General features: G+C 45.0%; 1 protein-coding gene across 2 annotated transcripts in view; it reads right to left on the reverse strand.

The window, feature by feature from the left end:
• PRKG1 (protein kinase cGMP-dependent 1) overlaps nucleotides 1-13262 on the reverse strand; it is a 1263577-nt gene that overhangs the window by 1167230 nt on the left and 83085 nt on the right. Inside the window, exon 1 of one of the 2 annotated variants that reach the window (XM_049646037.1) lies at nucleotides 4503-5503. The exons of the other annotated variant lie outside the window; for it this stretch is intronic. Within the exon in view, the coding sequence (XP_049501994.1) occupies nucleotides 4503-4813 (311 nt within the window). The 5' untranslated portion in view covers nucleotides 4814-5503. Of the gene's footprint in view, nucleotides 1-4502; nucleotides 5504-13262 lie in introns of those variants that run through there. 2 annotated transcript variants of the gene reach the window in all.

Below are 13262 nucleotides of genomic sequence, written 5' to 3' on the forward strand. Positions count from 1 at the left end.
TGCTGGGTGGAGGGCGCACGCGTGCACATCGCTGCCAGAACATTCTAAAAACAAGCAGAAACGCCCTCTCGCCTACTTTACAAAACAGAAACTCAAGTTTTCCTATGGGGCCTAGGCTTGCCTTTCCGCAGTTCCCACTAAGGTATTCTGGTAACGCCCCTTGTCGCTGTCACGGCCCCATGTGTCTTGTCCGCCGGATGGTCCTTTCCATTCCCACCGTGCCTCTCTCATCCCCTGACCACTCACCTAAGTCGGGCGGCCCTTCAAATACCCACTTTAAACACCTCGCCTCCACGACTTTCCCATACCATGAAATGAAATGACCGCAATTCTCCTTTGCCAACTGTTTCAGGTACTTCCTCTGTGGTTTAACATGCTCTGTACTTTCTAGAATACCTACTGGACGCGGGCCTACATCTCTCTCACCCCTAATGCCCAAGGTAAGCTGCGCATAGCAGACGGCCCACAAAAGTACCAAACTGGGGACACCTGGGTGGCTCAGTCGGTTAAGCGTCCGACTTCGGCTCAGGTCATGATCTCACAGTTCATGAGTTCGAGCCCCATGTGGGGCTCTGTGCTGACAGCTCAGAGCCTGGAGCCTGCTTCGGATTCTTTGTCTCCCTCTCTCTCTCTGCTCCTCCCCCACTCATGCTCTATCTCTCTCTTCTTCAGAAATAAATAAAAACATTAAAAAAAAAAATACTGAACTGAGCAGCAGGACACATCAGCATTTAATTGCTACCTTTGAATAAATCTATGTTTTAATATTATCCCATCTAACATTATACCAAAATTCTAGAATTGTCTCCACTTTCCTACAAAATTTTACATACAGTGTTTTGGAAGATACTATTTCTCTTGAGATGTACTAGGCCCAGGTTGGAAAGATCATATAAGAGCTCATTAAAAATTAATGCCTCCCTGGGGAACCTGGGTGGCTCAGTTGGTTAAGTGTCCAACTTCAGCTCCGGTCAGGATCTAACAGTTCATCGGTCTGAGCCCCGCGTCCGGCTCTGTGCTGACAGCTCGGAGCCCGGAACCTGCTTCGGATTCTGTGTCTCCCTCTCTCTCTGCCCCTCCCCTGCTCATTCTCTGTCTCTCTCTGTCTCTCAAAAATAAACATTTAAAAACTTAAAAAAAAAAAAAAAGCAATGCCTCCCTAAAAATAAGAAAATATGTTTCTTTTCGTCCTCCGTTTTTCCAAAGTATTTCACAACCCAAGAGTGAAATGTTATAAAACACATCATCACTCTCTGAAATTCAGCTGCCTCTGGGGTGAAAGGCACCAGCTGAACAAAAATCCAGAGACACTAACAAGTTTTTACAGGAACATAAGTCTGTGCAGCCTGACTGAGAGAACACGGAAGACTGAGACAGCAGAATGGAAGGGATTTGAAGGTATTTTCAGTAGGTAAAGGGTCGGGCTCCAAATACTAGTCAATGTCCCAGCCGATTAGAGAGTAGGTTTTCAGGAATGGAAGATCATGAAATAAAATTACTTTAAAAGTCCAAAAGAACCATCCTATGTATATAACCAACAGACTATCTTATCTCATAAAATTCGGTGTGGTTTTTTTTTTTTTTTTTCATCTTCAAGGGGTTATTTGCTCGATTTATTTCAAAACGTACAGCCTCAGAGTTTTACGTTCTCATAGCTGTGGAACATAGTGCCAACTTCCGCAACGGTTCTTTGCTTCACGTTGGTAACACACAGAGGGCTTAAGGGCTATTTCTACGCTGGTGTGAAAGAGAGAAATGAGAACACCCCCGTGCCCCCAACACACACACACACACACACACACACACACACACACACGTTCAGCAGGAGCTCCCTGGCTCTGACCCAGCCTTCCCTCCAATTCCCAGCTTTCAGGGAAAATTCCAAACTGAAAATGTTAAAATGAATTAAGTTAATAATTTACATTTCACACTATTTTAACACTGTTTTTTAAGTGACCGAAAATCACTCAAAAAGGAAAAGGGAAGGTTTTTTTAAAAAATTGTAATCCTCAGAGCTGGGCAGTTACCTACATCTGATGAAAAGAGAACAGAACGCTCCCATGAACATGAATCCGAAATCCATTTTAGGCTACTGAGATGGTTTCCTTTCAACTCGAACTCACAATCCTCTGTGTGTGAGTTGAAGAAAGGTAACGACATTTAAGTTGCACCGGAAGTGAAACACAAACACTTGTTGCCAGTAAGTCTGCATGATCAAATTATTCACCGGGCAGAGAAATGGAAATTCACGCAAGTCTCCCTGGGTTTGCCAAGTTTTCCTGATCCTTTGTGGAGCTGTCTTGCACCCTCATCCAGATGGCAAAGGTATAATCATTTTGCATACAATATAACTTCTCTTTCAAGAAAGGTACACTATGCCACTTGAGCCAATTTTATTCTAGTTTTCTTTATGTAAGTGTGAAAAAAGAACAGATGTTTTTCCAAAATTATTTAAGCTTGGAAGACATTCTATCGTGTTCTTCAATAGAATCCCTCAGAAATCACTAAAACCATCATGGTGATACCGTTAACAGCTGATTTCTTCAAAGCACAAGTTATTAAATAAATATCAGAACGCACAGCGCTGCCCGATAGATACAACGTTTGTTGTAACAGAATGGGGTGACTTATTTGCCACCACACTAATTTCATTTTCCACCAGGGACTTGCAAAAAAAAAAAAAATCTGGCTGTTCTACATGTGAAACACTGAGAGGCTTCTACAACTTGCCACATTCTACAGCTCATTCCCCACTGCCTGGATTCCTCCAGATCTTCTCTGATCGAATGTTTCACTGGAGTTATCAGCTGGCTTGATCATGCTCCATTATAAAACCCATTGAAATGGTCTTTTTACAAAAGTGGAGTTTTCTCCGTGTTACTCCAAAGTCCTGCAGATACTAAAATGAGAGCCTAGGCAATGCTTAAAAATGCAGAGAGCTGTCTTTGAGTTATTTTTTCATTATGCAAAACTTGGCCCAGGAGAGATGGCCATGTACCTCGTTAGCTAAAACAGGCGAGCATGTCGGGACTGCAAATCAATTTACTGGAAGAAGTTGAAGTAGATGTGAATCGCTCAGGTTTCCGAGGCAGATCTAAGTCTACTGATCAGGGCCACTTGGTGAGGTCAGAATCTCAGCAGCGTTCACCCTCATCGTTTCTTCCCCACACTCTCCGAGAATGCAAACTCCCTCTGAAGCTAAACCTGCGAGAGGAACAGCAAAACCTCTATGGGAACCAACAGATGATGGTACAACTCTTAAGTTTTCAGAAGTATCATCACTACATGCCCGATGGCTCCCCTAAACCCGATAAATACAAAGGGAGACAATCCCGCGTTTACCCCTTCTCCTTATATTAATTCCTTGTGTTTGTGAAGCGAAGGGTTCCAAGAAAGCTTGCATTATTATGTAACACGTGTCAAACAGCCAGTGTGATGTAGTCAGAAATACAGTAGCAAAATCTTTCATTTTACCGATTATGGCATTATCTATCCACTAAAAACACCATCCGTTTGGGTATTCTCCCTCGCTGCGTGTTAATCTCAAGGTCCTGCCACCATGCTCTCCCTAAGGTGTATAACAAGTTGTGTTCAATTTTCCTACCCAAGTTATGAAGCCCACTGACATCAGAACACAGTTCTCCCAACCCAAGAGCCCTACCAGAGCGGTTGCATCAGAAGCCAGGAGTAAGGCAAACAGTGTGTCAATAAAGGTAAGTGTAGTTCTCACACTGGACCCTGGACACACGCAGCCCTCCCAGCAGACCGAGGCACCTCATAGGCAACATCATGCAAATTCCTTAAGGAAAACAAGCAACGATCTCCCTCGCATGTTATGAAAAAAAAAATTTTTTTTTTTAAATCAACAGACTAGGCTTCCATTTGCGGGCTGTCAATGCCATCCAATTCGGGAGATGAAACCCAAACAAACAAAAATCTTCCCTTTTATATGCGCATTTGCTTATTTTTGAGACTTTGGCGATGACAGCACATCAGGTTGGAGGGGTGCGGGCGACTGTCGCCAGCAGGTAGAGAAATCCGGGAGAGCCGCCGGAGCAGAGAAAGTAAGGGTGACAACAGACGCATTTCATTTCGAGTCCGATGAGCCTGCATTTAGGATTTTCCGGCCGGGCAGGTTCAGGTTCGCCGGGGTGTTTGGGAGACGGGGCTTTTCATTCGTCTTCTCACGCTCGCTCGCTCGCTCGCTCACACTCACGCGCGCACACACACACACACACACACACACACACCTGGGGCGCGTTCCAACTATGCACCCCGGGTGGCATACACGAACCTGCGTGTCTATCTTGCAAAAATAGCCCGACATCTGACAAAGACAGCAAGGCGGCGGGGGCGCAGCGAGCGCGGCTCGGAGGAGCGTGCAGGGCGCGCGCGGAGCGCCCGCCACAACGGCTGCAACGCCTCGGAGCCAGAGCACAGACATGGCACGCGCGGGGCGGGGGCCCACACCCAAGACCGAGACCCGCGGCTCCCCTGCTTACTGTGGGCTCTTGGGGTAGAAGGGCAGGGTCACGTGGCTGAGGTCCTGCAGGTCGAAGGCGGTGGGCTCGGCGGAGATCGCCTGGCGCTTGGTGCGCGGCTCGCCCTGCAGCGTGCCGGCGCTCTGCTTCTGCGCCTGCTGGGTGGCCGGCCGGATCACCGAGCGGTACTTGTCCAGCTCGTTCTGCAGCTTCTGGATCAGTTCGTCCTTCTGGTCCAACTCCAGCTCCAGCTCGTCGATGAGCGCATCCCGCTGCCTCAGCTCCTCGATCTTCTCCTGGAGCGCGTACTGCAAATCCCGCAGGGTGCCCATGCTCCGCCGGGCCGCCGGGCCGCCTTCCTGCCGCTGCCGCGCGCCCGGGGGCTCGCTCCCCGCTCCGGTCAACTTTCCCCAAAGTCGCCGCCGCCTCCCGAGTGCAGACGCTTCCTACTCGAGCCCAGAGCCAGGCAGCCCTGGCTTCTGAGCATGCCCAGTCCGCCGCTCCGCCGCCGACTTTCCGTGCGGATCCCCACTTGTCGGGGCGCCGGGGAGGCTGAGCGCGGGGGCCGCGAGGCGGCGGGTCCGCGCCGGGACTGAGCCGGGAGCCGCGGCGGGCGCAGGGCCGGAGGCGGGGCGCAGCGGGCGGGCGGGCGCGCCACTTCGGGGTGGGGGGACGCGGGGGAGGACACCCGCCCCCCGCCCCCGCCACCGGGCGCCCCGGCCTCGGGGCCGCGGGGCTGCGCTCCCGGCCGCGTCCCCGGGCAGGGCGGGCTCGGCCGCCGGAGCGCCCCGGGGTCCGGAGGTTCCTGGCCGCCGGCCTCCCCGCCGGAGGCTCGCGAGCTGCGTGGCCGCGCGGTGGCCTCACTCACGCCACCCTGCCCGCGGGGAGCGCCTCGCACAGGTGGCTGGCGCTGGACCACAAACTTGCCTCCCGGAGGAGAGGAGCGGCGGCGGGAGGGCGCCCCGGCGGCGCGCAGGTGCCTTTGGGGAAGGGGCGAGGGGGGCGGGGCTTCTGGTGCGTGGCGCCCGGCGGGGGCGGCTCACTCGGGCCCCTGCCGATTGCCCCCCCCCCCCCCCCGCCGCCCGCCACCTCCGGACTCACACTCGTGAACTCTCCCCGTCAGGTCTGGGCCCTGGAAGGCCGCTCGGCTCTCCCCGCCCCACCCCAGCCCGAGCTAGTGTCTGCGGAAGACTTTACGGAGGGCCTGGCTTCTGCCATTTGCTATTTCGGGGTGGGGGCCCGGGGAAGGGGGCGGCGGGAAGCATCGTCGCCGAGCTCCAAAAAGTCCATCGGGAAATGGAACTAAGATCTTCAAAAAGATTCCATCTCTGGCGACCAAGCTTGAGAACTGTATCCTTACACTTGAATGGCAAGACGCAAACTGTGGGGAGGGATCATGACAAGAGGGGGGGCCCAGATGGGCTGCAGAACCCAGAGCCACATCGCCCCCCCTCTCCCCGTCCACTCAGCTCTGCCCACTCAGTAGTTCCTGAAATGACGATTAAGTGAGCTCTCTCTGTGGGAGGGGAACGCGCCCATCACCTGAACACATGTTCAGAATCTACCAATATTTACTCACCGCTTACCTAAATTCCTAATATTTATCTAAATCTTCATGGACTCACCCAACTTCAGAGCATCTTTTATAGCAGTCCTGACTACTATTCTTGGGCGCTCAGTGTCACAAACCCATGCTCTATTGGGCCATTCCCTCGCAGTCAAACAAAGCTGATAGAAAATACATTAAAATCGAATTGCAATCCAGAACTATGCACTGCAATCTAAACGTAGCCAAGAGTGAATATATCGGTCTCAAAAAAATTTTCGCTCTTACTTTCGAATACACAACTTTTTCTATCTAAGCAAAGAGAAAAAGAAAAAAAACTAGCCAATGGCACATGAACAAACTTTTTGATTCAACGTGTATTTGTTTGTTATCAGAGATATACATGACAAAGGACATATCTCCTAAACATGCTTCACTAAGATCATGATCTAATGCTCTCAGCATTAGGTAATAGAAGACACTTAAATGTTCTGCTTTCCAAAACAGGGAAATGCATTTACTTTGGAATGTGACACACAAGGTGGATAGTTCCCGAAACATTTTCATTCCTAGTGAACAGAACATAAGTAATTTACAAATACTGACAGCAGTGAAATAGTTCTAAATGTTGTTTTAATTAAAACTAAATCGAGTAGAGGTACTGTGACTTTGTATAGGACTCTATTCTAAAAGAGAGCATATGTGACAATTTCCTTGTCCCAGGCAAAAGGCCAAATTCTTATTTTTATTTAACCTATGCAAATTCTTTAATCCCAAGAGAAAATGTTTAGCACTAACTGCCTTTTTCCTATCGATCTACATTGGGGCCCTGAGGCCAAGTGTTTATATATAAAAATATATCCGAAGCAATGGTACAGGGGGGATCATTAGACAACCAACCACTAAGCAGGGTTATGTTTTAAGGTTCATTTGAGGCTTAAATGGTGTAAATTAAATGTCTTTGGGCAGCACAAAGTAGAGAAGATTCTTCTTCATTTTTAAGAAAGCCTGTCAACATCCACAAAGGAAGTTAAAAAAAATAGCCCTTCAACCAAAAAACAAACAAACAAAAAACAAAAAAACAGGTATTTTGGATACAAGTGAAATTTTTTCCACTGAGTCATGTAAATAATTTTCACTATTTAAGCTTTCATATCTACATGCAAGTACAGGATATATCCATCCTACATTTCATTGTTGTGATACAAAATGTACATCCCATGAGGAATCCCATCCTGAGAATCAGGAGCCTGCTATAATCCATGCAAAGAAAGTAAACAGCCAAAACACATGATTATTACAGTCGACCTACACTTTGAAAAAGTATTCAAGGTATAAGAATATATTTGGCTCTATTAGCCTATATTACCAAAATAATTGAACTTCCCCCTGACTTTATAATTGTACATGCAACATCCAGAATTCTTGACTTTTCCATTCTTGAAGTCAAAATAAATATTTTAAGTACATTTTTCAATGATGCTTTTGACTGGTTGTTTAGATCTGAAGGGATCTGGCTTTGCATCTCAACCTTTTGAGTGATCTCAGTCACTCTCTCTCTCTCTCTCTCTCTCTCCCCACCCCCCTCTTTAAACATATTTGCTACTGTATTGGTAAATGCTGGATATAAATTCTATGAGAAAAATCAAGGTCCTGCACTTACATTTCAACAGACAAATTGACAACCTGTCTCATGGTAAACTAAACCATAGAATCAGAGATCAGGCACAAGTCTACTTTCTGCTTCCCAGGCAGTGACTACACAAGTCTGAGATGGAGTAGAGTAGAGTGGAGTGGAGTGGAGTGGAGTGGGGTCTCCTGAGCTCTCCCACTGCCTGTCTCATGGGAGGAAGCCTCCATGGTAGATGCTAAAACTGAGATCCGTGAAATTTTGAAGGAAGTGAGTTCATACTCTCAAATTCCATAGTCAACTCACAACTGGATTGTAGCTAGTCTCTCTCTGTCACAGCCCTCAGAAAAGCGAACTACCAGTAACCAGCCCAACCTGTGGCATATCCATGCTCCTCAATTTTGCACCCACCCCTCATGATTGAGAATAAATTTTATCATGCCTTCCTTAATGGAATCTCAGAACCATTTAATGAGGCATTCAGTGACGCAGCTTCATCATAATATTGGCTATGAAAAGAAGAAAGCCTGTAGAATTTATCACCCCTCACTAAAGCCATAATTAGCCTCAAAAGGACTGGGATAACTTTGTCATCTGGGTGTCCATTCCACTGATGCTACATTTCCCGGAAGAGTCCTAAGTATGACATTTTCTTCTGTCATTTCATGTATGTATCTTGAGTAGGGAAAACTCACAAAAACAACAAAACACACCTGAGCTTTTTAAGTGATGGAAACCACCCCTTACGGAAAACCGCTACAAGGAACAAGTACCCCTAAGAATCTAGATCTGAGAGTTGCCATTACTGGTAGATATACTGGCATGCTCTAAATTGCGAATCTTAATCAAGGTCACAATTACAATAACTAACTTCCTTGAACTCTTAATGCACGACAGGCACTGTTTATGTAATCCCACCAGGTGGCCTTTATTATTATTTCCACTTATATTTGGGGGAAAAAAATGGCAGCACGGAATCATCTGCCTAATGAACAGCAAACCCTAGATTCGAATCCACACCATGTGATACGGAGCTCATTCCCTGACTCCCTGACCTTCACTGTCTTCTGCAGGGCTTCCAGATGTTGCCAATGTCCTGATTCTCGATCCACAGAGATGAGTGTCTTTACTATTATTAACTAGCCTGACTTTGGGGTTGGGTAGGTGGAAAGAGGAAAATGTGGGGAAATCCTGAAAGAGCAGGAGAAAGAATTCTTGAAAGTTCTTTTTCCCAAAATTGTCTTCACTCCAGCACCATTTCATCCTGGCTTAAGGTGGCCAACTTGCACCCACTGGGCTAGGATTGTCCTTGTTTTAATACTGAAACTGCTTGTGACTGTCCCGGTTTTAGAGCTGAAGTCCTGGACACCCCCCGGTCCTGGGCAAACCAGGACAGTTGGTCACTCTATTAAATTCGGGATTGCTGAGCCACCCGATTTTATAAATATTTTCAAATTTTGCCTTCAAATTTACAGATAGAAAAGTAAACCCTAGGGCGATCTGTAGGCACATTGTAAACCCACTCACCCATTTGTTTGTATGAATATATTTTAAGAACACAATCATCCTATTTCAATGCATAATAATATACCACAGGAACTGCCTTTGGACTACACAAGAGAGAAGTCAGACGATAGAATTTTAATTGCAGTTTGATGAATTAGACAAAGATTCTAGGCTCTCTTTTCAGCTTACTGTTTTTATAATAATCTGGACTGCAGACATTCTGGCTTTCTATGGATAAATCACAATAATTAAAATACCTGCTATTTGATTAACTCCTACAGAATTAGGTTATTCTTATGATTATATTTGGTGGATAGACTCAGCCATCAGGAATCCATATTCAAATGGAGATAAGTAAACATTCTAATGGTCTGGCTTTTTGAAGTTTTACTTCCGTGCATGATATATCCCACATGGAAAAGAAAAAAACACAGAAATCATTAATGATGAAAAACTTACTGCAGAGATTTGGAAAGTAATAGTGCATTGTACCATAATTGCTAATGTGCTTAGAGTTTAATACCGAATTAGTGTCATGCCTAATATCAGTTGAAATGAATTCTTATACTCCACGGCTTAAAATGATGGTATGTTATTATGGAGCCTGAAGCAGTATTCATGAGAACACATGCCCTGTCTGCGAAAAGAACGCTTCTCTGTACTCTTCAAGAAGCTGCCCGTTTCCAAACAACATTTCCAAATCACGGAAGAAATAAAATGTGTTTAAGAAGGAAGGAATTTGGTTTTCCAGATTTTTTCCATGAATGGAGAATTTTTAAATGGAACGTGGACTTTAAAATGCTTTGTTCACAAACTATTATTCTGCTACATTTTAAGCCCAGTGAATGTACGTAACAGTGGGTATGCAACATGATAATTTCTCTCCTGCCTGCCTAATAGATTTCGTTTCTCAGTCCTATTTCAATGATTCTTCTGGCCTATAAATGCACATCATTTTTTGGGGCGCCTGGGTGGCTCAGTTGGTTAAGCGTCCGACCTTGGCTCAGGTCATGATCTCGCGGGTCGTGAGTTTGAGCCCCGCGTCGGGCTCTGTGCTGACAGCTCAGAGCCTGGAGCCTGCTTTGGATTCTGTGTCTCCTTCTCTCTCTGCCCCTCCCCTGCTCGCACTCTGGCTCTGTGTCTCAAAAATAAATAAATGTTAAAAAAAATTTTTTAATGCACATCATTTCGTAAGTTAATGCATCAGTACTTTCCACAGAATAGTAACAAATATTTGGGAAACTACGTCTGCATTTGAGAGCATATTCGATACCGTGTGGCTTATAGAAGAACAGCTCCGAAGTCCGTGAATTTTGCTTGTTACTCTTATCTTAAATCTCATTTAACAGCTACTATCACTGGGCCGTTTTCAACCTACATGTTTTGTAATCAAAGTTGAAAGCAAACAACGAGCACTACATTCTGCTAGTGAACTTACTACAATCGGTAAACTGAGAAAGCAGTGAAGATGCAAGAAACACAATAAGATAGAAGTTTGAGTGAATTGGTTTTTACCGGGGCGTCGAATGAAGGGATTAGCCTATAGGAACAAAGGCATCTGCATCGTGAGAATCAGAGATCCAAAGGAGAGAGAAGCTGTAGGTGGAAAAAAAAGACTCACTAGGAAGTCTTCTGATCATCTCATCTTTATCCTCTTGAACTTAATGACCAAGTAAATATAACCTAACTTCAAATTCAGGAAACTCTTGACGTTTTGACTTTTATGCCATCACCATGAGATGGAAATCCAGAAATCCATCCTTAATGATAGGCTAATGCAGTGGTAGTCTGGTAAAACAAGTGGATGTCATTCGAGGGTCGAGACATGGCACTTGAGGTTTGAGAAGGCATACCCTTGGACCAAGGATAGAGAGAGAGCCAAGCTGGGGCCCCGGAGACACATATTGTCACTAGGCATTTGTAACCAACTAGAAGATTATGAGTCGCCTTGCCCCATGTACGTCTTTTAAAGATTCAATGATTTCTCCCTGGTCCAGACTGTATTTTTTACAAATCATTTTTCAAAGCGCAGGCATAACATGATCTGGTAGATAAGGATGCCCCATGGAAATAAATGTCGAATAGAGACTTGTACTGATTTTTGGTTATCAGGCAGAATATTCAGTATCTGTCTCGAGTCACCGCATTACGTAAGAATGTTTTTACGCAAATCTCAAAGTTAATTTGGGGAGTTATTATGGAAAATCCATCCAAGTTTTCCATAACATGCAGCACAGCCAAAATTCTACCCATCTATCTTTCTTGGAAAAGCATCGACGTCGAATACCAATTTCAAGTGGAAAAAATGACAGGGAAGTCTTCAAAATACTTATTTGCAGATTGCTAAAAGCAACTGCTGCTCTTAGGAGCACAGAGAACTTAATGAAAATTGCTTCTTTTCCACAGGTCAGACCCTCTATCCGTACACAGCAAGTACCCCTCTCTCTCTCTAGTCACAAAACTGAAGCTTACCTAACCCAAGAGCATTTCCACGTGCACTCTGTTTACTTAATTTTTGCCTCCATCACCAGCACTCCCAAAACACAGAGAACTCAAAGACCATATGGCTTACCACCCTTCCCCACCTGCAGCCACAAAAAAAAAAAAAAAAAAAAAAAAAAAACCCAAAGCGGCTTTTTTTTTTTTTTTTACCGATAATGAATATCACAGAATTGTAGCTGAAATGTCCCACTGAGATTATGTAATTCAACATCCTAATTTTAAATTTAAGGAAATGCAAAGGCCGAGGGAGTCAAACGACCCACTCAAGGTGGAAGCAAGTTTGGAACCCAAGCATTCCCCTTGCCGGCATCGTGTTCTTCCAGTGATATTTTTCTTTCACCCACATTTTATTATCAGTGCACACAGAAGCCTGATTCGGTGCACCTGAAAATCCTACCTCTTCTCTCTTCCTAGGTAATAGCTATTAAAGCCAATTCAGAACATTTAATTTGCTGCAGAGAACAAAATATATTAAAGGGTCTTTAGGACGTCCAATTAGTTCTATCATGCGTCTCCTTACACTCGAACCGTAAGGAATCGCTGTTACATGGATGGGGATCTATGGGACATGACGATGTGTGCACATGCGTGTGTGTGTGTGTGTGTGTGTGTGTGTGTGTGCTTGCACAGCCTCAAAGTCTCGCATGCGACATAGGTGTGACATATCAACCGCACCCTCCTAACCAATCCTCATTTATGTCAAAGGAAAGATGGACGCACCCCAAATCTTTTGCATTCCACCTTATTTGACAGAGATCTACGTGCGGAAACACGGTAAAGCACCTAGATTAACTTTTTTTCAATTCTCGGACGAGAGCAATTCAGCCTTCCTCCCACCACAAGGTTTTAAAATCCCTTGTGATACGAAAGACGTCATCACCAGGAAAGAGAAAAATTGTCCCCAATTCGTACAAATGAAAAGGTGACACCGTAAACCTTACCTAAAACTCTCAAAATTCAGGTGGTGATACTGGTTTGGTTCCCTGAAATCACGTAATCGGTCTTAGACCATTTGAGACATTTTTAAGGTAATAATAACTTCAGAATGTGCCAAGAGATGATTTTGTTCATTTAATATTTCCCAGTGGAGTACTTGAAGAATGTTCACAAAAGACAGTAAAGACATACTTCAAAACTCATTGAAACATACAGCATTTAAAATCTTATTACATTGGTATTTTCCTAAAAAGAATTTTGTATTTTAATATTCTCAGGACACGTTCTTTTAATCACCAATCTCTCTACAAAGCGAATTTTTAACACAGTACATGACTTTCATATTCTGCAACCAGGGAATATCCGATTGTGAGAAATCGGAAGCATTAATGAAGAAAACACAAATAACCCAGAAGAAGCATATGGTAACAGCTCCTACAACAGCTAAACTCAGTGGTCAGAGAACAGACTTTCTAGAAATCCCGTAATCCGAGAGCTCTCACCAAACGAGTATATACTAACACGCAGTGTTTCCTCCAACCGTGAACTAAAGAACACTAGTTCCTTGAAAAGGGGGAGGGGGGGAGTGTTCAGGGTCAAAAATGCTTCGGAGACACTGAGCAAAGTTCATTGAAACAGAATTCTTTCTGCATAGTTATTC

Source organism: Panthera uncia, chromosome D2, assembly GCF_023721935.1.
Source record: "Panthera uncia isolate 11264 chromosome D2, Puncia_PCG_1.0, whole genome shotgun sequence".
Taxonomy (NCBI): Eukaryota; Metazoa; Chordata; class Mammalia; order Carnivora; family Felidae; genus Panthera; species Panthera uncia.